Genomic DNA, 27,370 nt, shown 5'->3' on the forward strand with positions numbered 1-27,370 from the left:
TTTTGGTAGATTCTTTCACAATAGTGCCCTTCTAGCTGAAATATGATTTTGAGTTCTCTCTCATTTTGAGCATAACCCCAGTAATAGTTAGCAATCATTGTATGTTAAAATTTTAAAGATTTCTTCCATCCATGTCATAATCATTTTTTATAGACTGCTAAATACTAAATCAAATGCAGCCAAAAGCCATTTGAAGGGTAGCATGGTGACAGTAGTAACACTAAGCAAGGCAAGTTTCCAATTCTGAAAGGTGTAAATTGTTAACTTAAAATAATTCCTTGGATGAATGGTAAACCCTGACCTTTTAGACAATGTACTATGCCCATTGTCTGAATGAATGACTAGAGCAGAGGAATTGTAACTACATATAGAAGAGAATCAGGATATTCAAATGCAATAAATGTTCGTAAAACCTACACCTCCTCTTCATAAATATTCTGGCCTGCTTTGAGTTGTAGAATCTCTATAATGTGGAAGCAGGGCATTCGGCCCATCAAGTCCATACCCTGACCCTGACAAGGGCATTCCATCCCGACCTACCCCCTAACCTATCCTATCCTATCCTATCCTATCTCTATAATCATAGAACAATAAAGGCCCTTGATGTTGTGCCAGCCTTTTATCCTACTCCGAGATCAGACTAGACTACATGCCCTTTGTACTACCTTCCATGTGCCTATCCAAGAGCCATTTAATGTCTGGAGTGGACCCGGAATCTGGTGTAGCGCAAGCTAACCTGGGTAGGTTTCCCCAATAAAGGCACGCAGCTCCAAGGCCTAGGCCCCTCTCTGTCGGCAGAGCAGGTAAGGGCTGTTTGGCGGTGTCTCTTTGTAGTCACGGTTAAGTTTTTTTTTTAACGATTTAAATTTAAAAGTTTTTTTAAAAGCGCGGAGCAGACCCGGAAGCTGGAGTAGCGCAAGCTTACCTGGATAGGTTTTCCCGATAAAGGCGCGCAGGAGAGGAACCCGAGGCACTCCCACCCGCCCTCCTCCTCTAACCTAATAATAAGACCCGTTGTGGTAAGCAGGTAAGTGCTGCATTTTGCTTGTTTTATTCTTTAGACCTAGTTTTTTTAAAGGTTACTTTTAGAGGGATGGCAGTGAAGGCAGTGTAATTTTTCTCTTGCAACATGTTTGAGGTGAGGGATGCCATATTCGTCCCTGCTGATTACACTTGCAGGAAGTGCACCCATCTCCAGCTCCTCCAAGATTGTGTTAGGGAACTGGAGCTGGAGTTGGATGAACTTAGGATTGTTCGGGAGGCAGAGGGGGTCATAGATCGGAGCTTAAGGGAAGTAGTAACTCCAAAGATTGCAGACAGATGGGTGACAGTGAGGGGGACTGGGAGGAAGCAGCCAGTGCAGGGACCCCCTGCGGTCATTCCCCTCAAAAACAAGTATACCGTTTTGGATACTTGTGGGGGGGATGACTTACCAGGGGTAAGCAATGGAGTTCAGGCCTCTGGCACGGAGCCTGTCCCCGTTGCTCAGAAGGGAAAGGTGGAGAAGAGCAGAGCAATAGTTATTGGGAACTTGATAGTTCGGGGCACAGATAGGCGGTTTTGCGGGGGCGAGAGAGACTCATGATTAGTATGTTGCCTCCCAGGTGCAAGAGTATGTGACGTCTCTGATCGTGTTTTCCGGGTCTTTAAGGGGGAGGGAGAGCAGCCCGAAGTCGTGGTCCACATTGGCATCAACGACATAGGTAGGAAGAGGGATGAGGATGTTAGGCAGGCTTTCAGGGAGCTAGGTTGGAAGCTCAGAGCCAGAACAAAGAGTTGTTGTCTCTGGTTTGTTACCTGTGCCACATGATAGAGAGTCGAGGAATAGGGAGAGAGAACAGCTAAATGTGTGGCTACAGGGATGGTGCAGGAGGGAGGGATTCTGGTTTCTGGATAACTGGGGTTCTTTCTGGGGAAGGTGGGACCTCTATAAACAGGATGGTCTACACCTGAACCTGAGGGACACCAGTATCCTTGGGGGGGAGGTTTGCTAGTGCTCTTTTGGGGGGTTTAAACTAACTCTGCAGAGGCATGAGAACCTGGACTGTAGCTTTAGAGTGCAGGACCTGGAGTGTAGGGAGGTTAGGAACATGGCATCAATCTCGAAGGAGGGTGCCTGTAAACAGGAAGGTGGCTTGAAGTGTGTATACTTCAATGCGAGAAGTATACGAAATAAGGTAGGTGAACTTGCAGCGTGAGTTGGTACCTGGGATTTCGATGTTGTGGCTATTACGGAGACATGGGTAGAACAAGGACAGGAATGGCTGTTGCAGATTCCAGGGTTTAAATGTTTTAGTCAGGTCAGGGGTGGAGGTAAAAGAGGGGGAGATGTGGCATTGCTTGTCAAGGATAGTATTACAGCATTGGAAAGGATGATGGATGAAGACTAGCCATCTGAGGTAGTTTGGGCTGAGGTTAGAAATAGGAAAGGTGAGGTCACCCTGTTAGGAGTTTTCTACAGGCCTCCGAATAGTCCTAGAGACGTAGAAGAAAGGATTGCGAGGATGATTCAGGAGAAGAGTGAAAGTAGCAGGGTGGTTGGTATGGGGGCTTTAACTTTCCAGATATTGACTGGGAAAGCTATAGCTCGAGTACATTAGATGGATCGGTGTTTGTCCAATGTGTGCAGGAGGGTTTCTTGACACAATATGTAGACAGGCCAACAAGAGGTGAAGCCGTACTGGATTTTGTTCTGGGTAACGAACCAGGCCAGGTGTTAGAATTGGAGGTAGGTGAGCACTTTGGGGACAGTGACCACAATTCGGTGACTTTTACTTTAGTGATGGAGGGGGATAAGTGTGCACTGTAGGGCAAGAGTTATAGCTGGGTGCAGGAAAATTATGATGCGGTAAGGCATGACTTAGAATGCGTGGTTTGGAAAAGTAGGCTTCAAGGGAAGGGCACAATCGACATGTGGAGCTTGTTCAAGGAGCAGCTATTGAGGGTCCTTGATAAGTATGTACCTGTCAGGCAGGGACAAAAGTGTTGTGTGAGGGAGCCGCTGTTTAATAAGGAATTGGAATCCCTTGTTAAGGTGAAGAGGGCGGCCTACGTGAAGATGAGGTGTGAAGGTTCAGTTGGGGTGATTGAGAATTATAAGGTAGCCAGGAAGGATCTAAAGAGAGAGCTAAGAGCAGCAAGGAGGGGACATGAAAAGTCCTTGGTTGGTAGAATTAGAGAAAACCCAAAGGCTTTCTATAGGTATGTCAGGAATAAAAGAATGACTAGGGTAGGAATAGGTCCAGTCAAAGATTGTAGTGGGAAGTTGTGCGTGGAGGCTGAAGAGATTGGAGAGACACTGAATGAATACTTTTCGTCAGTATTCACTCAGGAATAGGACATTGTTGCTGATATGAATATTGAGTCACAATTAATTAGAATGGATGGCTTTGAGGTATGTAGGGAAGAGGTGTTGGAAATTCTGGGAAGGGTGAAAATAGATAAGTCCCCTGGGCCTGATGGCATTTATCCTAGGTTTTTCTGGGAAGCAAGGGAGGAGATTGCAGAGCCATTGGCCTTGATTTTTATGTCCACGTTGTCTACAGGAATAGTGCCAGATGACTGGAGGATAGCAAATATGGTTCCCTTGTTCAAGAAGGGGAGTAGGGATAACCCTAGTAACTATAGGCCGGTGAGTCTCACTTCTGTTGTGGGCAAAGTCTTCGAGAGAATTGTAAGGGATAGGATTTATGAACATCTGGATAGGAATAATGTGATCAAGGATAGTCAGCATGGTTTTGTGAAGGGCAGGTCGTGCCTCACAAACCTGATTGAATTCTTTTAGAAGGTGACTAAGGAGGTGGACGAGGGTAAAGTAGTAGATGTGGTGTATATAGATTTTAGTAAGGCATTTGATAAGGTTCCCCATGGTAGCTACTGCAAAAAATACGCAGGTATGGCATTGAGGGTGCGTTAGAGGTTTGGATTAGGAATTGGTTGGCTGGAAGAAGACCGAGGGTAGTAGTTGATGGTAAAGGTTCATCATGGAGTGCAGTTACTAGCGGTGTTCCGCAAGGATCTGTTTTGGGACTATTGCTGTTGTCATTTTTATAAATGACCAGAGGAGGGGCTAGAAGGTTGGGTGAGCAAGTGTGCGGATGATACGAAAGTCGGTGGAGTTGTTGACAGGAAGGATGTGGCAGGTTACAGCGGGATATAGATAAGCTGCAGAGCTGGGCAGAAAGGTGGCAAATGGAGTTTAATGTAGGTAAGTGTGAAGCGATTCACTTTGGTAAGAGTAACAAGAAGATGGAGTACTGGGCTAATGGTCGGATACTTGGTAGTGTGGATGAGCAGAGGGATATTGGTGTCCATGTACACAGATCTCTGAAAGTTGCCACCCAGGTAAATAGTGCTGTAAAGAAGGCATATGGCATACTGGCTTCTATTGGTAGAGGAATTGAGTTCCGGAGTCCTGAGGTCATGTTGCAGTTGTATAAGACTCTGGTGCGGCCGCATTGGAGTATTGTGTGCAGTTTTGGTCGCCATACTGTAGGAAGAATGTGGAGGCACTGGAACGGGTGCAGAGGAGGTTTACCAGGATGTTGCCTGGTATGGTAGGAAGATCGTATGAGGAAAGTCTGAGGCACTTGGGGCTGTTTTCATTGGAGATAAGAAGGTTTAGGGGTGACTTGATAGAGGTGTACAAGATGATTGGGGTTTAGATAGGGTTGACAATGAGAACCTTTTTCCACATATGGAGTCAGCTATTACGAGGGGGCATAGCTTTAAATTAAGGGGAGGTAGGTATAGGACAGATGTTAGGGGTAGATTCTTTACTCAGCGAGTCGTGAGTTCATGGAATGCTCTGCCAGTAACAGTGGTGGACTCTCCCTCTTTATGGGCATTTAAACGGGCATTGGATAGGCATATGGAGGTTGGTGGACTTGGGTCGGCGCAACATCGAGGGCCAAAGGGCCTGTACTGCGCTGTGTGTATCTGACTGTACTACCACTGCTGGCAGTGCATTCCAGGCACCCACCACTCTGTGTAAAGTACCTATCTCTGCCATCTCCCCTAAAACTTCCTCCAATTAACTTAAAATTATGCCCCTCATGGTAGACATTTCTGCCCTGGGAAAAAGTCTCTGGTCATCCTCTTTATCTACGCCTCTCAACATCTTTTCACCTCTATCAGGTCGGCCCTCAGCTTTCTTCACTCCAGTGAGAGAAGCCCTAGCTCCCTCAATATTTCTTCATACGATATGCCCTCCAATCCAGGTAGCATTCTGGTAAATCTCCTTTGCACCTTCTCTAAAGCTTCCGCATCTTTCCTTTTTCTATAGAGAGGCAACTTAGCCTTTTGGCTCTTTAAACTCAATCCCCCTGCTAATGAAAGCTAACACACCAAACACCGCTTTCATAACCCTATCAAGTTGGGTGGCAACTTTGAGGGATCTATGGACATGGATCCCAAGATCCCTCTGTCCCTCCACACTGCCAAGAATCCTACCTTTAACCCTGTATCCTGCATTCAAATGCGACCTTCCAAAGTGAGTCACTTTACACTTTTTTTCCAGGTTGAACTCAATCTGTCACTTGGCAGTCCAGCTCTATGTTTCCGAAGGCTAATCCACCTAGCCTGCACATCCCTGAATACTATGGGCAATTTAGTATGGCCAGTCGCCAACCTGCATGTTGTTGCACTCTGGGAGGAAACTGGAGCTCCCAGTGGAACTCCATGCAAACTCCACACAGACAGTCGTGTGAAATGGAATTGAGCCCGTGTCCCTGGCATTGTGAGGGAGCCACTAAGTGTTTCAGGATTTTTTTTGTTGCAGCAATTGCACTAAATTCTACTTCAACTTGAATTATAGTAATCACAGCTTTGAAATTGTTTTTGTATTCATTCTTAATTCTAACTTAATGGATCAGCCTCTATGCTTCTAGTTATTTTTATGATGCCAGTAAAGCAATTTGCAAGACGTATTGGCATATATTTCTAATTTTAAAATTATTTCTTTGCATTTGTACCCATATTTATAAACATTTTCTTTCCACAAAATAAAATTATTTCTTTCTACTTCTTGATCAGTCATGACATTCCTTAAACCTAGCTTTAAAAGATTAATTGTGTTTTCAGTTGTATTAACAGTTCATCTCATCTGATTATGTGCAGTTGTCATTCGCAAACACATTAGGATTATTTCTGTCTGTCTTGGCAGCTTGCCTGCCCTTTGAATGCTTACATTTTTGTTTGAATAAATTAATTGAATTTGGAGCTTAATTGCAATATAAATGACTTTATGCACTTGACTGAGTAAGTACCTCAGACATTGTATAGCTGGATTTTTAAAAATAAATTAGTTTTGGTTGTAAATTTTGGTATTTCATTTCAATGCAGATCACACCTCTGTGGGTGGGCTAGGAGACAGTTTTTATGAATACTTGCTGAAAGCTTGGCTAGTATCTGATAAGACTGATACCGAAGCGAGGAAAATGTACGATGATGCCATACAGGTAAAATAAAACACTGTGTCTTAAAATGCTGAGTGTGAATTTGTAACTTTGTGAAGTGCAAATCTATAGCTGTTATAGCAAGAGTACACACTCGTATTAAAACAATTAGTATGACTGACTAATTTGCATGTTGCAATATAAGTGAAAACCCAATTTCAACAATGTTCTGTTGAGTGGTCATTTTGCATAGTATCCTGCAATAGTTAGGGTAAGTTAAATTAAATCTGTATTTATATGTTGCTCTGTTTGCAGATAGTCTGGCTCAAAATTTCTAGGATATTGTCATTTAATAGTTAGCATAGTTCTTGACTTTTGAATTTTGAATCTTTTATCTGTAACTGCAAACCAAAAATGTTGCTTTAAAAAAAACTGGATGCATTTGGTACCACAGTTTGTTTTCACTTAGAAGTCTTAGATAATACGACAGTTCAAATTTTAATTTCAAATAAAGTTTACAATGTAGAAATTTTTCAAATTTAAAAGTAGTGCAGAGGGAATTGATGCTTTGATGAACCAGGCATTAAAACTGTTGCCCCTGATGAGTGGGACATCAACTCAGGTGCTGTCAGCAAACAATAACACTGTTTGAAATATTAGACAATAGACAATAGGTGCAGGATTAGGCCATTCTGCCCTTCGAGCCTGCACCACCATTCAATGTGATCATGGCTGATTATCGTTAATCAGCCATCCTGTTCCTGCCTTATCTCCATAACCCTTGATTCCACTATCCTTGAGAGCTCTATCCAACTCTTTCTCAAATGAATCCAGAGACTGGGCCTCCACTGCCCCCTGGGACAGAGCATTCCACACAGCCACCACTCTCTGGGTGAAGAAGTTTCTCCTCATCTGTCCTCAATGATCTACCCCGTATTTTTAAGCTGTGTCCTCTGGTTTGGCACTCACCCATCAGCGGAAACATGTTTCCTGCCTCCAGAGTGTCCAATCCTTTAATAATCTTATATGTCTCAATCAGATCCCCTCTCAGTCTTCTAAACTCAAGGGTATACAAGCCAAGTCGCTCCAGTCTTTCAGCGTAAGGTAGTCCCGCCATTCCAGGAATTGACCTCGTGAACCTCCGCTGCACTCCCTCAATAGCCAGAATGTCTTTCCTCAAATTTGGAGACCAGAACTGCACACAATACTCCAGGTGTGATCTCACCCCCAAGGCCCTGTACAGCTGAAACTGATTTCTGAAAGATGGAAAATGGAAGCAGTTTTGAAGAGAGAATCTCTGGCCAGCACACTCAAGAATGTGATCAGAAACCAAGTCATACTTCCCAATTTGCAGGAAGTTAAGGTAACTGACACTTGTGTCCTGAGAGGCCAGTGGATGATCTGCTGAGAGGAACACCAGTAATTATCAGACATGACTTTAAGAGTAAAGAGAGCCATGACCTAAATATGCACTGGTTTTATTCAGTGCTAGGGTGGACTAAAAGTAATTATATTTGAGTGACCAATTGGAGCAAAACTGAACTGTTTCTAAGTAAATAGGCACAATAGTTTAGTTTTAGTTATAAATTGGTTCGATTGTTGAGTGTATAAATTAAGTTATATTGTATTTTTAAGCAGTATTGATGCATTCCTGAAATTAAGACATTCAGACCATTTTTGAGAATGACTGATATTGATGAGAAATCCAAGACCGGTCTGAAATTTGTAACTATGCATTGTTAATTTTTTAATTTAGTGTTTAAATTTTTGACAGGCTATTGAAAAGCATCTGATCAGGAAGTCAAACACTGGCTTGACTTTTATTGGGGAATGGAAGAATGGTCATCTGGAGAGGAAAATGGGCCACCTAACCTGTTTTGCTGGAGGAATGTTTGCTTTAGGAGCAGATGGGTCCCCAGATGATAAAGCAGGTCATTACCTGCAGCTTGGTGCTGAAATTGCTCACACCTGTCATCAGTCATATGACAGAACAGGTAAGATATAGTGCTCTGGCAAAATATAATTACACCTTGGTGTTTGCTGTTAATTTTGTACGTTGATTTCTTTGGTTGTGCCTCTAGTTTTTGAAGGAGTGTCCATTTATGATGACTGATGCAATGTTAATGCGTGCACTTATTTTCACCTTGCATGGCTGATCCAACCTTGTGTTTGTGTATTTTTTTGTCTAATAGCAAATCAGATGATAAATGTATAAGAACAATGCACTCATGAATATTGAAATGTGACTGAACTAAGCTGCAAATAAAGCTCAAAGGAATTTGGATTAACATGCTGAATTAAGAATATCAATTAAAATTAATTTGGACAATTTTAACTTGATACACGAATATCAAATATGTAATTTAGTGGGTTTGATTAATATGTGTATCAGACTTCTTTGTTGAGAACATGGAACTAGTATGCATTGTATAATATTCCTGTGTAGTTTTGCCTATGAAAGAAAGCAATTTTACAATTTGTCTGAAACAGTGACTTTGTCATTTTTGAAATACTTTTTGTGGCACATATTGAGGCACATTCAAAAAGCATGAATATCCTCTTCAGATCACAGAGGTATGCTGTTGTTTCACATATGATTCACGTTATTGAAAAGTTAATATTCACCTCTACCAACACAGTTGAGAACATAAGATACTCGTGCTCTGTGCAGGGGATTACTATTACTACAGTTGAGATCCATACAGGCCGCTCAGCTTGTTTTGAGGGATATTTTTATTTAATCAGATGATTGGTATTTCTGGTAAAAGTTCCCTAACCCTCCTTCAGGATCCTCTTTGTCAAAATGTCTGTTATATGGTGTGAGGGCATTCCAGAACCTTGGCATTCATTTATGCTGTGAAAGTTGTGCAAATTCTAATTTTTTTTGCTCCCTGACGTCTCATCAACAACTTGCAGTAATTTAACAAAACAAATCACAATTTTGCGAAGTAGTACAAAAACACCTCTGAAATGCTGGTTGTTTATATCAGGAGTCCCTCTCTTTAATTTGTGTATATAGGCATTCATCACAGTGGGAATTTATCTAATTGATTTTGGCCATTTTTATTAAAGAATGCTTAAAACTTTAGAATTCTGAGATAATATTGAGAATGTGTTTGATGTGCTTCTGTGATGCTTTATTCACTATTTGTTCCATCTCCCTCTTTTATTTCAAACAGTACTAAAGGTGGGCCCTGAAGCATTCAAATTTGATGGTGGAACAGAAGCAGTGGCATTGAGGCAAAATGAGAAGTATTACATCCTCCGTCCAGAAGTGATAGAAACCTACTGGTACATGTGGCGATTCACACATGACCCCAAATATAGGCAGTGGGGCTGGGAGGCAGCTCAGGTGAGAAGTGCATAATGTCAAAGTGGAGGAAGAATAATTATCAGGTGACACTGATAAAGAACCATTCAAGAATGTAATTTTGGTGAATTATTATCTATGCCTTCCACTTTGCATAAAAAAATTGAGCATGACTGTACCTATCTGAATAGGCCAGGAGTTAGCTAAATTTAAGTAGCACTAATTGCATAACTCTGTCAAAGCATAATGCTAGTGGTCTTCTGAGAGTTCATGGTTTATTTCTTGCTGCACTATAGAACCACCTTGTTCATATTCATCATTTATACTGTCAAACCTATGACAGTTCCTATCGTCGAGCTGTCCCCCTCACATCTGCACTTTCCCTTGGTTGTAGGATGTAGTATCTGCCCAAACTTGCACTTGAACCTTTGTTTTAATTTTAGCTTAGATTCTTATGAACAAACCAAGCTTGCATTGTAATGTATTAAGAAAAGTGTATACTGTGCATTGTCCCTGCTCAACAATGATAAATTGTTTTTACTATTCATTCATTAGGACAGATGAGACATAATTAGAGTCAGTCATAGAGTTGTGCAACTCAAAAACCGATCCTTAGGTCCAACTCGTCCATGTTGACTAGATATCCTAAATTAATCTAGTCCCATTTGCCAGTATTTGGCTCCGATACCTCCAAACCCTTCCTATTCATATACCCATCCAGATGTCTTGTAATTGTACTTCAACACTTCCTCACAGCTCACTCCATACATGCACCACCCTCTACATGAAAAGGTTGCCCCTCTCACCTTAAACCTCTACAACTTAGTTTTGGATTCCCCTACCCTGGGAAAAAGATCTGGACTATTCACCCTATCCATGCCCCTCAGGATTTTATAAACCTCTAATGAGGTCATCCCTCAACCTCGAACACTCAAGGGGAAATAACCCCAGTCTTTAGTTCAAACTCTCCAACCCTAGCAACGTCCTTGTAAATCTTTGCTGAAAGCTTTTGAGTTTGACAACTCCTTTCCTATAGCAAGGGAACCAAGACTGAATGCAATATTCCAAAAGTGACCTAGCCAATGTCTTGCACATGACCTCCCAATTCCTATACTCAGTTGAAAGAAATATTGTGGCTTCACTGATATTAACTTTCCACTGCAATTTACAAACATTACAGGCAGCTTTTCCTCTTTTTTTTAAAAAAAATTAAATTCAGCTCAGGCTAGTTGAAGTTTACATAAACTTTTTCACTTAGCAATCATTAAGTTGAATTTGATAAATTATTGTTGATCCTTTTTAACTATTTAGAAGAACCATTAAGACCAAGTTGTGTTTCTAATGAAAGAATATTTAATATGTTATAGAGTCATAGAGATGTACAGCATGGAAACAGACCCTTTGGTCAAACCCGTCCATGCTGACCAGACATCCTAACCCAATCTAGTCTCACCTGCCAGCACCTGGCCAATATCCCTCCAAACCCTTCCTATTCATATACCATTCAAATGCCTCTTTAATGTTGCAATTGTACCAGCCTCCACCACATGCTCTGGCAGCTCATTCCATACACGTACCACCCTCTGACTGAAAACGTTGCCCCTTATGTCTCTTTTATATCTTCCCCCCTCACCCTAAACCTATGCCCTCTAGTTCTGGACTCCCCCACCCCAAGGAAAAGACTTTGTCTATTTATCCTATCCATGCCCCTCATAATTTTATAAACCTCCATAAGGTCACCCCTCAGCCTCCGACGCTCCAGGGACAGCAGCCTCAGCCTGTACAGCCTCTCCCTGTAGCTCAGATCTTTCAACCCTGGCAACATCCTTGTAAATCTTTTCTGAATCCTTTCAAGTTTCGCAACATCTTTCCGAGAGGAAGGAGACCAGAATTGCACGCAGTATTCCATCAGTGGCCTAACCAGTATCCTGTACAGCTGCAACATGACCTCCCAACTCCTGTACTCAATACTCTGACCAATAAAGGAAAGTATACCAAACGCCGTCTTCACGATCCTATCTACCTGTGATTCCACTTGCAAGGAGCTATGAATCTGCACTCCAAGGTCTCTTTGTTCAGCAACACTCCCTAAGACCTTACCATTAAGTGTATAAGTCCTGCTAAGATTTGCTTTCCCAAAATTCAGCACTTCGCATTTATCTGAATTAAACTCCATCTGCCATTTCTCAGCCCATTGGTCCATCTGTTCCAGATCCTGTTGTAATCTGAGGTAACCTTCTTCGCTGTCCACTACACCTCCAATTTTGGTGTAATCTGCAAACTTACTAACTGTACCTCTTATGCTCGCATCCAAATCATTTATGTAAATGGCAAAACGTAGAGGACCCAGCACCGATCCTTGTGGCACTCCACTGGTCACAGGCCTCCAGTCTGAAAAACAACCCTCCACCACCACCCTCTGTCTTCTACCTTTGAGCCAGTTCTGTATCCAAATGGCTAGTTCTCCTTGTATTCCATGAGATCTAACCTTTCTAATCAGTCTCCCACGGGGAACCTTGTCGAACGCCTTACTGAAGTCCATATAGATCACATCTACTGCTCTGGCCTCATCAATCTTCTTTGCTACTTCTTCAGAAAACTCAATCAAGTTTGTGAGACATGATTTCCCACGCACAAAGCCATGTTGACTATTCCGAATCAGTCCTTGCCTTTCCAAATACATGTACATCCTGCCCCTCAAGATTCCCCCCAACAACTTGCCCACCACGGAGGTCAGGCTTAACGGTCTGTAGTTCCCTGCCTTGTCTTTACCGCCCTTCTTAAACAGTGGCACCACATTTGCCAACCTCCAGTCTTCCGGCACCTCGTCTTTGACTATTGATGATACAAGTAGCTCAGCAAGAGGCCCAGCAATCACTTCTCTAGCTTCCCACAGAGTTCTCGCGTACACCTGATCAGGTGCTGGGGATTTATCCACCTTTACCTGTTTCAAGGCATCTAGCACTTCCTCCTCTGTAATCTTGAAATTTTGCAAGATGTCACCATCTATTTTCCTACAGTCTATATCTTCCATATCCTTTTCCAGAGTAAATACTGATGCAAAATATTCATTTAGTATCTTCCCCATTTTCTGTGGATAATTTCTTGCCAATTATTGTAATATGATATTTTTGGATTTGTTTATGGCGAATATCATTTCTAGCTCCTAACCAGCAGAAGCTTTTTTTGATATTTGTACAATACATCCTCTTACAGCAAAAATCTGTTTTTAAAAAAAAACAAGTGTCTAGCAGTCTTTTGATGAGTGTGCTTCTGTTTTCAGGCCATCGACAAATATTGCAGGGTAATCGGGGGATTTTCAGGTATTAAAGATGTCTATTCTTCATCTCCAACTTATGATGATGTACAACAAAGTTTCTTCTTGGCTGAAACATTAAAGTAAGCAAACAACCATATTTAAACTTAGTCTTTTATCAACCCCTCTCACCCCAATACTTGTTGCAAAGGGCTCTTTAATAGTATATTGGGTATAACTGGTGTCATACAGTCATAAATCTAGTTGTTCAAGAAGGCAGCTTACTACCATTTTCTGATGGACAACAAATGTAGCCTGTCCCAGTCCAAGAAATAATAAAACAAAAACTCCCAACCAATATTATTAAAAATCTATTTCTTTTTGTTTTCTTCTTTTTGTTCTTGGACGTGCAGTGGTATGTTTGCCATTACCTTATGCTTTTGTTTTGGTTTTCTGGATCGATATACCAGCAAGGCAACTAGAGAATAATTCGTCCTATATTAGAATTTTTTCAGGATGTAGCTAGTGGATTTTGTAGGGGGGGACCATTTTACTTGATCTTTCAGGGCATTGTTTAATGAGAAAAGTATAATTGGCAATCTAGCCTGCATGAGGATCCTTGGGGAAGAGAGATCATAATACAATCGAATCGTTCATTATGTTGGCAAGTGACACAGTTGATTCTAAGACTATAGCCCTGAATGTAAATAGAGGAAACAATGATGATATGAAGTGTACCTGTGCTAAATTGGGAGAATTACTTTAAGGAATGTCAGTGGATAGGAAGCATTTAAACAGTGAATGGAAGAATTACAACAATTGTTTATTCCTGTCTGTCACAAAAATAAAACCAGAAAGGTGGTCCAGCCATGGCTAACACATGTATTAGATTCAAGGAACGGGCATGCAAGTTGGCCAAAAAGAGCAGCAGACCTAAGAATCGGGGCAGTTTAGATTTTAACAAAGAAAGGCAAAGTGATTAACAAGAAGGGCAACTGGAGTACAAGAGTAAGCTTGCGAGGGGCATGCACACTCTTAAAGCCTGAATAAGTGTCGGAAGAGAAAAAAGGTTAGTAAAGAAAAATATTGAACCTTTGTCATCAAACTCAGGGGAAGTTATTAAGGGGAACAAAGAGATGGCAGACTAACTAAATATATGTACTTTGTTCTGCATTCACAAAGGAGGACACAAGTAATGTTCCAAAAATGTTGGATAAAATGGTTCTAGTGAGAGAGAAGAACTCAATAAAATCTGTGTTCATACAGGATGGTGTTGGGGAAACCAGTGAGATTAAAGACTGAGACATCCTCAGGTGGATAATCTGCATCTTAAAGTATTCTAGGAAGTCACTCTCACGATAGTGCATGGCATTAGTGACCAGCTTTCAAGATTCCCCAGATTCTTGAACAGTTCCAGTACATCTAATGTAATCTCTCAATTTAAAAAAAGTAGGAAGAGAGGAAACAGGGAATTGTAGCCCAGTTAGCCTGACATTGATAATGGGGGAAAATGCTCAAGTCTATTATAAAAGATTTAATAACAGAACACTTAAAAGGAAACAGACTGGATTGGACAAAGTCAACATGAATTTACCAAAGGGAAATCATACTTGATAAATTTATTAGAATTTTTTAAGGATGTAACTAGTGGAGTTGGTAAGGAGACATTTGGTAAGGTCCTACATAAGAGATTAGCACAAAAAATCAAAGTACATGTGGCTAGGGGTCATGTACTGACACACACAAAGAAATTGTTGACCTACAGGAAACAGAGTAAGAATAAATGGGTAATTTTCTGAGTGGCAGCCAGTGACCAGCAGTGTACTACAGGGATCAGCACTTGGATCCTCGATATTCACAATATATATTACCATATTCAGTAAAAGAACTGAATGTCATATCTCCACATTTTCAGACAACACAAAGCTGGATGTAAGGGTGATCTTTAATGAGGATACAGAAATGCTTGTTTTTTTTTGACCAAGTTGAGTGAATAGGCATATGCATGGCAGATGAAGTATAATGTATTTAATTATATTTATTATTGTAGCATGTACATGGGTATAGTGAAAAGTTTTGTGTACAAGACAGGCTGATGGTACCATATAAAGTGCATTGGGGTAATAGAACAGAGTGAGGAATACAATGTTGCTACAATGGCTGTGGAGAAGTTGCACATAGAATGAAGATAACTAACTTTGAACGATGCATTCAGAAGTGTAATAACAGGGAAAAAACTGTTCTTCAATCTGTTTGTCTGTGGTCTTCTGTCTGATACAAGAGATTGGAAGAGATTATAACTGGGATGGGAGGGTTGATTGTGTTGGCTGCCTTTCAGAGGCAGCGAGAAGTATAGATGGAGTCATTGGATGGAAGGTTGGCTATCCATGGTGAGGTTATCCACTTTTGTAGCAAAACAGAAAGGCAGATTATTATCTGAAAAGCGTTCGCCTCAAATGGGGAGGTAAAACAAGACTGGAGTATCTTGTACACCAGTCACCAGAAAATACGCATGCAGGTGCAAGGGATGGTGAAGAAATGAAAGAATGGTATGTTGGCTTTCAGAGCAAGAAGATCTAAGTAGCAGAAATACTGATGTCTGGCTGCAGTTGTGAAGTGCCTTAGTGAGATGACGCCTGGAATACTGTCTGCAGTTTTAGGCTCTTTATCTACGGAGGGAGTTCAGTTTACCATACTGAATCCTGGGATGGCGTATCAAGAAAGACATTGGTTAGGACTATATTCACTGGTGTTTTAGAAGAATAAGAGACAATCTTGTAGAAACCTGTAAAAATCTAACAGGACTAGATATGGTCAATACAGGAAGGGTGCTTCTGATGATCATGGGGTCCAGAACCAGGGATCTCAGTCTCAGGATATGGGTTAGGCCATTTAAGACTGAGATGAGGAGAAAGTTCTTCACTGATAGAGCAGTGAGCCTGTGGAATTCTCACTGAGCCAGAGAAAATGGTTGAGGCCAAAAAGTAGAATATTTTCAGGAAGGAGGTAGATCTAATTTTTTAGCCAATACCCCTATTATCTATGTTTCTATGCAGTTGTTTTCTCCTTCATACTGATTATAGAGCAACAATAACTTTAATATAAAAATTCAAAAAATGTGGCGCTAGAAAAGGACAACAGGCCAGGCAGCATCCAAGGAGCAGGAGAGTCGAAGTTTCAAGCATAAGCCCTTCATCAGGAATGTCTTTCGTATAACCAGATGCAAGTACTATGTGCAATTGTCTGAACAGGTTTTTAATCCGTTTAAGCATTAACCAATAGGCATAAATAATTCCAACTAAGCTGTCTGTTTAAAAGAATATTCAAATTGTTGAAATGCGTGACAGTTTGGAATTCAGTATGCCTTCCCGAATACCTATATATCAAACTTGTTGCAGCCAAATAAATTATTTGAAAGGGCAATGCCTGTTTTACACTCATGTTGCCAGATGTGCAATATAAATGCTGCATGAATCCCTCATGGATTGTGGAATGGCATGATCATAGATTGAGAATGATTGAGGTACTGCATTTTTAGTCGTGGAGCAGTTATTTTTAAAAGTTGCAATACTGTCTTGCTTGCTTGTACATGGGAAAGTGGCAGTGCTAGCTGCATTTATTGCCAATCCTAAATTATTCTCGAGAAGGTGATGGTGAGCCACTGGCTTGAACTGCTGCAATCCATGTACTGTGGGTACACCTACAGTGCTTGTTAGCCGGAGATGTTTCAAGAATTTGACCCTACAACACTTGTTTGCTTCCATTCTTTTATCTTTTCAAATGCTAGGATAAACAAATTCCAGATGTACCGAAACACAAAGAACTGAGGGTATTCTCTCTGATGAGAGAAAGTAGGGCCAATATTTTGGGTCTTCCTGCGTCACTGCACCCTAGACATTAACTATGGCTTCTATCCAAATGCGCTGCCAGACCTGCTGAGGCTCTCCAGCAATTTCTGTTTTTGTTACAGTTACTCATGGTCATAAATATGTTAGTATCAGTCGATAAAAATTGAAGCTGGAAAGGCACAGCAGGTCAGACATCATCGGAGGAGCAGGACAGTCGACGTTTCAGGTTGGGACCCTTCAAGGGACTCTATGGAGGTTCCCCACTGAAACGTCTACTCTCCTGCTCCTCCGATGATGCCTGACCTGCTCTGCCTTTCCAGCTCCACTTTTTATTGACTCTGACGTCCAGAATCTGCAGTCATTGCTATCTCCGATATGTTAGCACCATCTGCTGGTCACTAGATATTACATAATATAAAAATGCTGAGTTTTGCTTGATAGGAACAAATTTAGCAACTGTGGATGGGCAAAGTAGTTCAGTGTAATATAATCAGCAAAGGAAAGGCCGGTACCACTTACGTGGTGTATTTTATCACCTTGGGCCATCCTCATGCTCTTCTCAGCTATTGCAGCTTTCATTTGCATCACACTAGTAAGTTGGGGAAACATGGCAGCCAATTTGAGTGTAGGTATGTTTTGCAACCAGCAGTGATCGTCCGCGTTGGTGACTTTGGATGAAGAGTACGTTTTGAGCAGAACGCTAAAAAGTTTGTCCCTCTTCTAATATTATCATGTGATCTTTTATCTCAGAAATTTCCAAATTCTTTTTGTTTATTTTATTTCTATTTGAAGATATTTCTTTGTATGTTTGGTCTACTTCAGCCAAGTTTAATCATTGGAATACTACAACAGTTGGAACTGTTATGTGGCCTTTACCACTTTTCCCGGCCAAGTAATACCAAATACTGAACACTAATAAAGAGCTGGGGAAGATGGAGATGAGATGGATTGCATCTTTTGCAAACACAAAGCAGGGGGTGAGGTTGTCAGGACAAAGACAAAGAAGAAATAAAAAAAATTGCAATAACTGGCATATTTTGTATGACTACAGTTTCATATGAATAAAGCTCAATTGATAAATTTATAATAATCTAACACACAAGAATCTGATTTTTTCTAGAGTCATATGGAACCATCCGTTGGTCCAACTTGTGGTGCCAACCAAGTTTCCCCAAAATAAACTAGTCCCACTTGCCTGCATTTGGCCTATATCCCTCTAAAACTTTCCTTCTCAAGTATCTTAAATGTTATAACCGTACCTGCATTTACCACTTCCTCTGGCATTTGGATTATTTTAGTATCTTAAGAGACAAAGATGTATCTGTTTATGTGGATAATAAGTTTTCATTGTTTTCACTTTGTATGGCAGTAACTAACTTTGTTTTCAGAACTGTGAAAAGAAATGAATTTGTCCAAATATTTAAAGTCTGGTTGAAGATTTGTAGCTCGGGTGTCCGTTGTTGTGGTTCTGTTCGCCGAGCTGGAAGTTTTTGCTGCAAACATTTCGTTCCCTGGCTAGGGAACATCATAGTGCTATTGGAGCCTCGTGTGAAGCGCTGCTTTGATGTTTCTTCCGGTATTTATAGTGGTTTGTTCTTGCCACTTCCGGGTGTCAGTTTCAGCTGTAGTAGTTTGTATGTGGGGTCCAGGTCGATGTGTCTGTGATGGATGTTCTTGCCGTTTCCGGGTGTCAGTTTCAGCTGTAGTGGTTTGTATATTGGGTCCAGGTCCATGTGTCTGTTAATGGAGTTAGTGGATGAATGCCATGCCTCTAGGAATTCCCTGGCTGTTCTCTGTCTGGCTTGTCTGGTTTGCTACCCATAACTGCCAGAACAATAAGTTGTGTATATTTTTGTGGAGGTGCTGGGGTAGACAAGGTCAAAAGTCACATGACATCAGATTATTGTCCAACAGGTTTATTTGAAATCTCAAATTTTCTGAGCACTGTTCTTCTGTCAGGTGGAGTGAAGAGAAGCACGCAGGCACAGAATGTAGAGACAGAGTGATCAAAAGTTTGCACAAATGTGAGTGGAGTGTTGACAATTTGAATAATAGATGATCAAAAGTGTCAACAGCTGAATAGCAAGTGAAGGGATGACCTCTAATCCAATTAATTTAAAATAAGGTGATACGGAAACAACCAAATGACTGGAATACCATGATAGAGTGATAGAGATATAATGCATGGAAACAGACCCTTTAGTCCAACTCGTCCATGCCATCTGCAATAAAGGTTACTCTCATTTGTCAGCATTTGGCCCACATCCCTCTATTCATGTACCCACCCAGATGCCTTTTAAATATTGTAATTGTACCAGACTCCTCCAATTCCTGTGGAAGCTCATTCCAGAGAGACCCTCCCTCTGTGTGAAAAAGTTGCCCCTTATGTGCCGTTTAAATCTTGTCCCTCTCACCTTAAACCTATGTCGTCTAGTTTTGGAATCCCCCATTCCAGGGGAAAAGTTTTGTCTATTTACCTTACCCATGCCCCTCATGATTTTATAAATCTTTATTAAGGTCACCCCTCAGACTCTGACACGCAAAGAAAAATAGCCCCAGTTTATTCATCCTCTTATAGCTCAAATCTTCCAACGCTGGCAACATTTTCAAATTTCAACCGTTTCAAATTTCACAACATCCTTCTGGAGGAAAACCAGAATTGCACACAATTTTCCAAAAATGGTCTAACCAATGTCCTGTACGGCTGCAACATGATCTTCCAGTTCCTATAATCAATGCACTGATAAATAAAGACAAGCGTACCATAAGCTGCCTTCACTATCCTATTTGCCTGCGATTTCACTTTGAAAGAACTATGAACTTGCATTCCTAGGTGTCTTTGTTCAGCAACACTTCCCAGGTTCTTACCATTAACTGCATAAGTCCTGCTCTGATTTGCCTTTCTAAAATGCAGTACCTCACATTTACTTAATTAAACTCAATCTGTCATTGTTCGGCCCATTGGCTCATCTACAACATCCCATTGTACTCTGAGGTAACCTTCTTCGCTGTCCTCTACACCTCCAATTTTGGTGTCGTTTGCAAACTTACTAACCATACCTCCCATGTCCACAACCAAATCATTTATATAAATAATGAAAAGCAATGGACCCAACACCAATCCTTGGGTATAGGAGTCATGTGCCGATGGTCTAACCAAAGTTCAAGTAATTCAAAATTGTACAAACTAGGGTAGAGAGTTCATAACAAATTATCAAGGTGATGATGTCAAGACAGGATAGTAAGGAAGATTTTACAGATACAAAATAGTATGGTGAGGTTACATATAGTGCAACATGATCTCAAGATCACTGTTGAAGCCATCTTCATGGGTACAGAACTTGGCTGTCAGTTTCTGCTCAGTGGTTTAGCATTGTTGTGTATCTCCAAGGCTGCCCTGGAGGATGCTTACCCAAAGACCAGAATGTCCTTGACCGCTGAAGTGTCCCCGATTGAGTGAGGACACTCCTAACTGGCAATTGTTGTGTGGAGTCCATTCATCCGTTGTAATAGCATCTGCATTGTCTTGCTAATATACCATGCCGTGGGGCATCCTTGTCTGCAGCGTATGAGATAGACAACATTTGCTGAGTCACATGAGTATCTGCCATGCGCGTGGTGCGTGGTGTTCCCACGTGTATTCATGTCGATGATCTGACTTATCTTGCAGAAATTGCCATAGTAGGGTTGTGTAGTGTTGTGGTAGATTATTTTTCATTTTTTGTAATTATCTCACTGCCTCAATTAATCAGATTATAGGTCATCCCTTCACTTGCTATTCAGCTGTTGACCCTTGACTCTCACTGTCTGACAATTTTGATCACCTACAGAGACTTATTATTCAGCCTGCCAGCAGTGCCTTCTCACAATTTGGGAGATCTTTTGATCTTTTGAAATTCTGTTCCCGTGTGCTTCTCTTCACTCCACCTGACAAAAGGAGGAGCACTTCGAAAGCTTGTGATTTGAAATAAACCTGTTGGATGATAACCTGGTGTCATGTGACTTCTAACCATATTGTTGTGGGTAAGCCTTTTTGTCAATGGGAGAAAGCAGTTGCAAAATGTTAAGCCAACTGAAAAACTAATATTCTTTCATTCTATCCAAAAGTTCTGTTTCTTAGGAAAAGATAAAGCTTATGTGAAATGCTAAACTCTGAACAGAAGGTCATCAAAAATGTTTGTAAATCCTTGTGTTACATCAGTTTGAAAATGTGTTGCTGGTTAAAGCGCAGCAGGTCAGGCAGCATCCAAGGAACAGGAAATTCAACGTTTCGGGCATAAGCCCTTCATCAGGAATGAATTACATCAGTTTGAGAGAACATGAATGATCTTTGTTTAATGCTTCATCAGAATGATGGTTTGTCTGCCTTTTGATTCAACAGAAGTATTACAGCTGAGTCAAGACTAATACATTATATTTGTTTCATGTTCTGCTTCTACAGTTGAAATGCAGTATTGATGCTATTTTGACAGTATAAATGTATCTACTTTGTAAACATGCACATCTGTTTCATGCTCAGCATTTGATCTAAAATAATCAAGTGTTTTAATGCATTATGCACAGTGAAATTGAGTTTAGGTTGAAAGTGATTTCCTTTCATAAGTAAGAAAACTTAAAGATTTTAATGAGTTTCATAGTTTAGCAGTCCAGTGTTTTAGTGAAAAAGATTTTCCTGCTAGCAGTCGTTCATCAGGTTGCAAAATGTTAGTGCTCATGGGATTTTTATATCCTGCATCAATATACCAATTGCTATAATTAAGAATTGTTATGTTTTTTTATCAAATTTTCTGAAAGCTTCCTCACACTCTGGTTCCCACCTATCAATAAAAAACATTGCATGGGTTTCACCTCAAGAAAACAAACAACTTCTGCTAAAATTTCATGAATTTATATTGTAATCAGAATTCAAAAGTGTATAAAAGCAAACCTTGTGGCTTAGATATTTTATTGAAGGAGGTTGGGCTGCCTTTAATCGGTGTGAAATATTCACATTTGTGTATTTATTGCAATTGTTTTCTTTTGAATGAACTCTTAAATTGATGAAAAGACTTGGGGAAAAAAAACTTATCACATTTTCAAATTGGCATACACAAAAGGCTATATTTTCATTCATAAATGCTATTCTAATTCCAATATTGGTAAACAGGTGTACTAATGTATTCCTTGAATGTGAGCATTGCACAGTTTTACTAAATGTAGATATTATTTTCTGAAGAGATTGTATTGGATTGGCAAAGAAAGAAGCTGTTCAAACAAAATAGAATCTAAGTGAAGGAAAATGTGTTCATTTTTAAGGACAGTTAAGTTAAACAAATGTCTGGAAACCTCTGATGCAGAAATTTGTTAATGTTATACACATGTTCTAGCTTGATAAAATTTCTAATTTCTCTTTAAATGTTATACTCCTTCAATTGCTGGTGTACTGTTTCTTGTGGGAATGAATTCACTACACCAAAGAGTAAAGTTTAGCATCTATTCCTCTTGTGTAAACTGTTCAATGCTACAATATATGCAGGGATGAGACATGAAAACTTAACTAATTAAATCAGAAAAAAATATTTTCTTCCATAACAACCGCATAAACCGTTGTTTGTCTTTAATTTCAGGTATCTGTACCTCCTATTTTCTAGTGATGATCTCTTGCCTTTGGACTATTGGGTTTTTAACACAGAAGCTCATCCACTTCCTATTTTACGTTCAACGAACACTACTCTGTCTGGAAATGTGGCACTTCAGTGAAGACTTCAGAAGAACTGAAGGTGAACTTCACTGTTGCATCCTAGTGCTAGCAGGATAAGTGCAACAAATCTGCTCGAAAGCAAAGGATCCTATTGAATAAGACTCGAACAATTTGAGATTAAACCGTGCCAGAAAGATGTAGACCACTGGGATGTACATCGTTCAGAGCAGAATAACAATGAATGTATAAGTTTACAAAGGTGTAGTTGGCAATCAGTACAGTACTGAAGCTGTACAATGATGAACTTTATGGCAGATATTCAAAGAAAGCTTAACAGCACTAGGAGTATGTAAGTAGTACAGGATTTTGTTTCTCCTGTACTACCTGAAGCCATTGAGAGTCACTGGTAAGAGTATAATAGTCTCAGTTTTTAAAAACAAAATAGTATCCCTTTTGTGGCAAAATCCATACTTGGTTCTTCCTAGCAAAAACCAGTGGAGCTTTCTATTTTTGTAGGAAAAACCTGGGAAGAGGTTGCTTTTGAGGGTTTGTTCCAGTTCTGATGTAGCATTTCATTGCAGACATCTTGGGGTTGTTGGAATCTTACCAGTAAAAGTGTGCTTGTGATATTTCTGCACTTTGCAAATTTTCTTTACCCATAAAGAAGCCTTTGTGTTAATTTAAAAAAAACATTGATATCGCAATTTCACATGTGAAGGCCCATTTGACCTTCGGTCTTAGTTTGTTTTGAAAGAACTTTGACTTCTCATGTAGTGTATTTTCGGTATTGTAAAAAGATGTACATTTTTTCCAGGATTATTCTGTTCTCATTTTAATTCAAAATCTGTAAAATTTTGTCAGTATTGTTTTGCTATTATCCCCAACTGTTGGCCAATAGTTTGAAATTTGTTTGAAACGGGGCCATGTACTTGTGGTAAAATGCCTACAAGCATGGTCAACCATGGTTTTCAACTTGCATTCCACTTAGATCTTAATGCACTCTTCAGCACCTGGATAGAAGTCCTCACACAGTAATCAGAACCTCCTGGAGTTTACACATCTTTTACAGTATTAAAGAGAAGTTGAAGATCTGTGTTGTGGGCATCACTTAATCAAGTTCCGCAAAACATTTTAAACTTGAGGTTCTTGTAAGTTGCCAGGATGAAAGCTAGACAAAATACTGCTTAATTCCACTCTACAACTCCTTGCACAAGTGTAAAATGGTAAAGCTTCCATATTTATTCTATATACTCTGCTCCTTCTAAATCAGTTGCTTAAATTATCTGATATTTCAGATTTTAGTTCTAAATTCTCACTATGCTGTGTTATTTATGTTGTTTAATTCTTTCATTGATGATTCAATTATTTCATACAGGAAGTGAGTTTGAATTATTAGGAGTAGACTGTATATTTCATATGCAAGCTAAAACACAGATGTACTTAATGATTAAAAACTGAAGATGTTTTTGTTGCTACATTATCCAGTATTTAGTTTCTTGATCAGAGGATTAATGCCCTTTCTCCTCTCTCCTCTTTTTTTTCTAGAACAGCTTGTAAACTAAACATATGTAAGAGTTTCAGGGAATGAGAAATTCTTTTATGTTCCACTAAGTGAACTGATATTTCTAAATTTGCCAATTCTAAATAGTGGAAAAAGATATTGTTGTCTTTCCACTTTCTCTGACCTCAATATGTTTTAAAAAAAAGTATAGACCTGCTTTTCCCTAGGTACGAGTGTAGTCAAGTGACAGACCTTTTTAGCAGTTGGTCACTGAGATGTATAACAGCAATCCAAATTTCCCCTTGATTCCATTTCTGATAAACTGCTGTCCATTTAATATCGCTTGGCGGTTACTTACAAGCTGACATAGCAACCGTCTGTCTCAGTCTGTCAGTTTTCCGTTACAACATTGAAACAGGAGTAAGCTGTTTGGCCGCCTCAATGTTTTTGCCATTCACTGAACGTAATACCTTTTGTTAATAAAAGTCAGTCTGTCTCAGATTTAGAGTTAAAGATTAATGTAAATTATCAGTTGTTGTCTGTGGTAAAGAATTCTAAACTACCACCCATTGTGTATAGTTTAATTCACTCCTGAAAGGATTAAGTGTCACTAAGGTCCACAAGCACTAAAAATAGTCTCTCACTGACTGTTCTATTTGTTCCCCTTATATCCAGTACATTTTGATTGTCATCCCTTGACCTTCAAATTCCTGGGAAATATACCCACAAAGCTCTTGTGATCTTTCATAATTTAAACCCTAGAGTCCAGATATTATAAATCAACTTGCAGTTGTTCCAAGGTTAATATTTCTCCCTCAAAAATACCAACCTATTTTTGTTTGCAACAGCAATTGAGTTAATGGAAAAATGGCTCATTAGTGGTGCATGTTTTAACAGTATAGTTACAACCATTTTCAAATTGCAAAAAGCATGGTGAAAATGGTAAATGATTTTGTTTCTCTCTGAATCTCTTTTGCACTGTCTATTCTCTTTCCTGTTTGATGCTCACTATATATTTCTACACATTCACTTTGTTTTTGTTTTTATGATATCCAGTTGATGCCATTTGTATGTCATTCAATGTTTCTTTATTCTTCAATCTCTCTGCATGTTTTCCAAATTGATGTGCACTTCTGCCCCAAATCTGTTTGAATCTTTCCAACTAGGTTTCCTCCTCTCCTGCAGTACTTAATCAGCTGTAGCCAAAGCCACAGATGGCACTCTGTATGGTGCATAATATATACGTGTTCTTGAGTTCACTGCAACCTTTAACATGATTGTGCACACCAATGTCTCTCCTCCAAAGTACAGCTTAATTCCATACTTGCATATTGAATAACACAGACTACTACCTGCATGACTGTAACATTTGCAAGCCTCCACTTCTATTTGTCTGCCTATCTGCCACTGAATTCTCATCTGATTCTTTCACCTTTTGTAATATATCCATCTTTCAAATGACATCATATTGTCAATTATTTTGATGCCTTTGTGAATTAGCATGGGTGTTTTTTTCAATATTAAATGCTAGCTGTTGCTGGATTGATTGGAAATCTAATACTCTGCCTCTGTTCCCTACAATCTGGAGTAGCAAATAAGAAAGCATTTCTGATCTGGAACCCAGGTGGGCATCTGTAGCTATACTGTTCCACTTTGATAATATCAAAATGGTTCATTTTCTGTAAAATAATTATTCATGAGACCTAATTGTACATTGAGTGAATTCTGTAAAGTATGTACAGAAGTTGAATGCTATTCAACTGTTTGCTTTTAACAGAAAGATAATGCACAATTATTTGTGTATTCCTGTTATGTGTAGCTAACTAATTTCATATTAATCATGCAAGTTACAGTAGTTCAGTAGAATTGATTTTCCATGAATTCTGGTAATGTGATTGTTTCCAAGCCACAGATTTTTTTTGAACCTGTGTAGAGACCAAATTTATTTGTTGAAACTGTTTACATCAGGGATTAAGTTCACATCAAAGAAAATTTCTATGAATTCATCCAAAGCACAGACTCTGGTCTTCTCACAGCGGAATCTTTTAATTTTCTGCTAGATCTTTTTCTGCAGATGTGCTGGGAGTACAGGTAGACTAAAAATAATGTGTTAATCAATTGTTAGAGATGCAGCAGAACACTAGTTACAAAATCAAATCATGATGATCGACTGTGCTAATGTATTTGTGTAATTTCAACTCCTTCCTTTCATTTATCTGAGGAAGTACATTGGTGTCCAGTACTCAATTTCTGCATGATGTACAAATACTAATTGTGTTTGAAACAAAGTGACTTTTGCCATGGCCTACAGTGAGAGAATACTACTTTCCATTATAGTTCTCAACTGAATTAAACAGAAAACATTCTTCTAAAAGGGTGTATACAAATTAAAAATTTGGTATCTTTGAGTTTAGTGCACAACTGTTGTTCCAAGCTATTTTCAAAAAGTGCTAGAGAAGAAGAGGGCATCGTGGAAAACAAATCATTGTGTTATTAAATGCATCTTGTTTAATTTGACTCAAAATACAAATGAAGTACTTGCTGTTTTTGTATCTATTCGTTTGCCACTCATCATTGGTTAAAAATCAAACAATTTTTCTGCATAATCTGTAAACACACAGATTAAAACAAAACATAGAATATAAAGGCAGAAAAATGAAACATAAAGCTTTACGTTCTTGTTAAGTGCTCCGTCATGGGCCTGGTCACCAGGCACAAGTCCCCTTCACCACGTTACAGCTACTGGAACAAAAATAGACACATTTAGGCACCATTTCACCTTCACCACCGTCCTCACCACTGAGTCATCACTAGACCATGCCAATGCAGATGCCTACGATAATGCTGGATGCTGCACTGGCTGCAAATTCAACTCTGCTGCCGCTGAGAATCTACTTTGGGCCCACCTCACCAGTGCAGCTACTGCTGATGCTGCCAGGTCTCATACTGTGCCCAAGTTGGCCCTTGCTCCGACCTCTGTGAATCTACGTTAGACACCACCAAGAACTCCGACTCCCCTCCGCAGCAGCCATGAATTGATGCTAGGGACTGCCTTGGATGCAGAAGCCGCCAGGAGCTCGAACTTGCTGATGCCAGCTCAAGTCCACACTGTTGGGCCCATTGACCACCACCGATGTTGTTGCCACAGTGGAGGTTTTCACCAATGGTAAGTAAAATAAAAGAAAGAAATACTAGGGAAGAAATATGAAAAATAAAAATAAAAGCAGATGTACTGGTCGAGCCCGGGCTCAGAAGTCCTAGTACACCACTATCTTCTTGGAGTTTTACGAGCTGTGTTCATTCCTGTCCATGCTGTTAGGTTAAACACTAGATAATAGAATTCCATGTCATCATATTTTTGGTAGATGAAGTCATACTTA

The 27,370-nt window shown here is 39.8% G+C and overlaps 1 protein-coding gene across 1 annotated transcript in view; it reads left to right on the top strand.

Moving 5' to 3' along the window:
- The window catches only part of man1a2 (mannosidase, alpha, class 1A, member 2), a 125,599-nt gene extending 99,057 nt beyond the window's left edge, over positions 1 to 26,542 (top strand). Inside the window, exons 9-13 of the mRNA XM_060833597.1 lie at positions 6,343 to 6,458; positions 8,170 to 8,389; positions 9,575 to 9,747; positions 12,989 to 13,104; positions 22,416 to 26,542. Coding sequence (XP_060689580.1) covers positions 6,343 to 6,458; positions 8,170 to 8,389; positions 9,575 to 9,747; positions 12,989 to 13,104; positions 22,416 to 22,548 — 758 coding nt within the window. The 3' untranslated portion in view covers positions 22,549 to 26,542. The remainder of the gene's footprint in view (positions 1 to 6,342; positions 6,459 to 8,169; positions 8,390 to 9,574; positions 9,748 to 12,988; positions 13,105 to 22,415) is intronic.
- Positions 26,543 to 27,370: the final 828 nt, after the last annotated feature.

The sequence above is a fragment of the Hemiscyllium ocellatum genome, chromosome 12, assembly GCF_020745735.1.
Source record: "Hemiscyllium ocellatum isolate sHemOce1 chromosome 12, sHemOce1.pat.X.cur, whole genome shotgun sequence".
NCBI lineage: Eukaryota > Metazoa > Chordata > Chondrichthyes > Orectolobiformes > Hemiscylliidae > Hemiscyllium > Hemiscyllium ocellatum.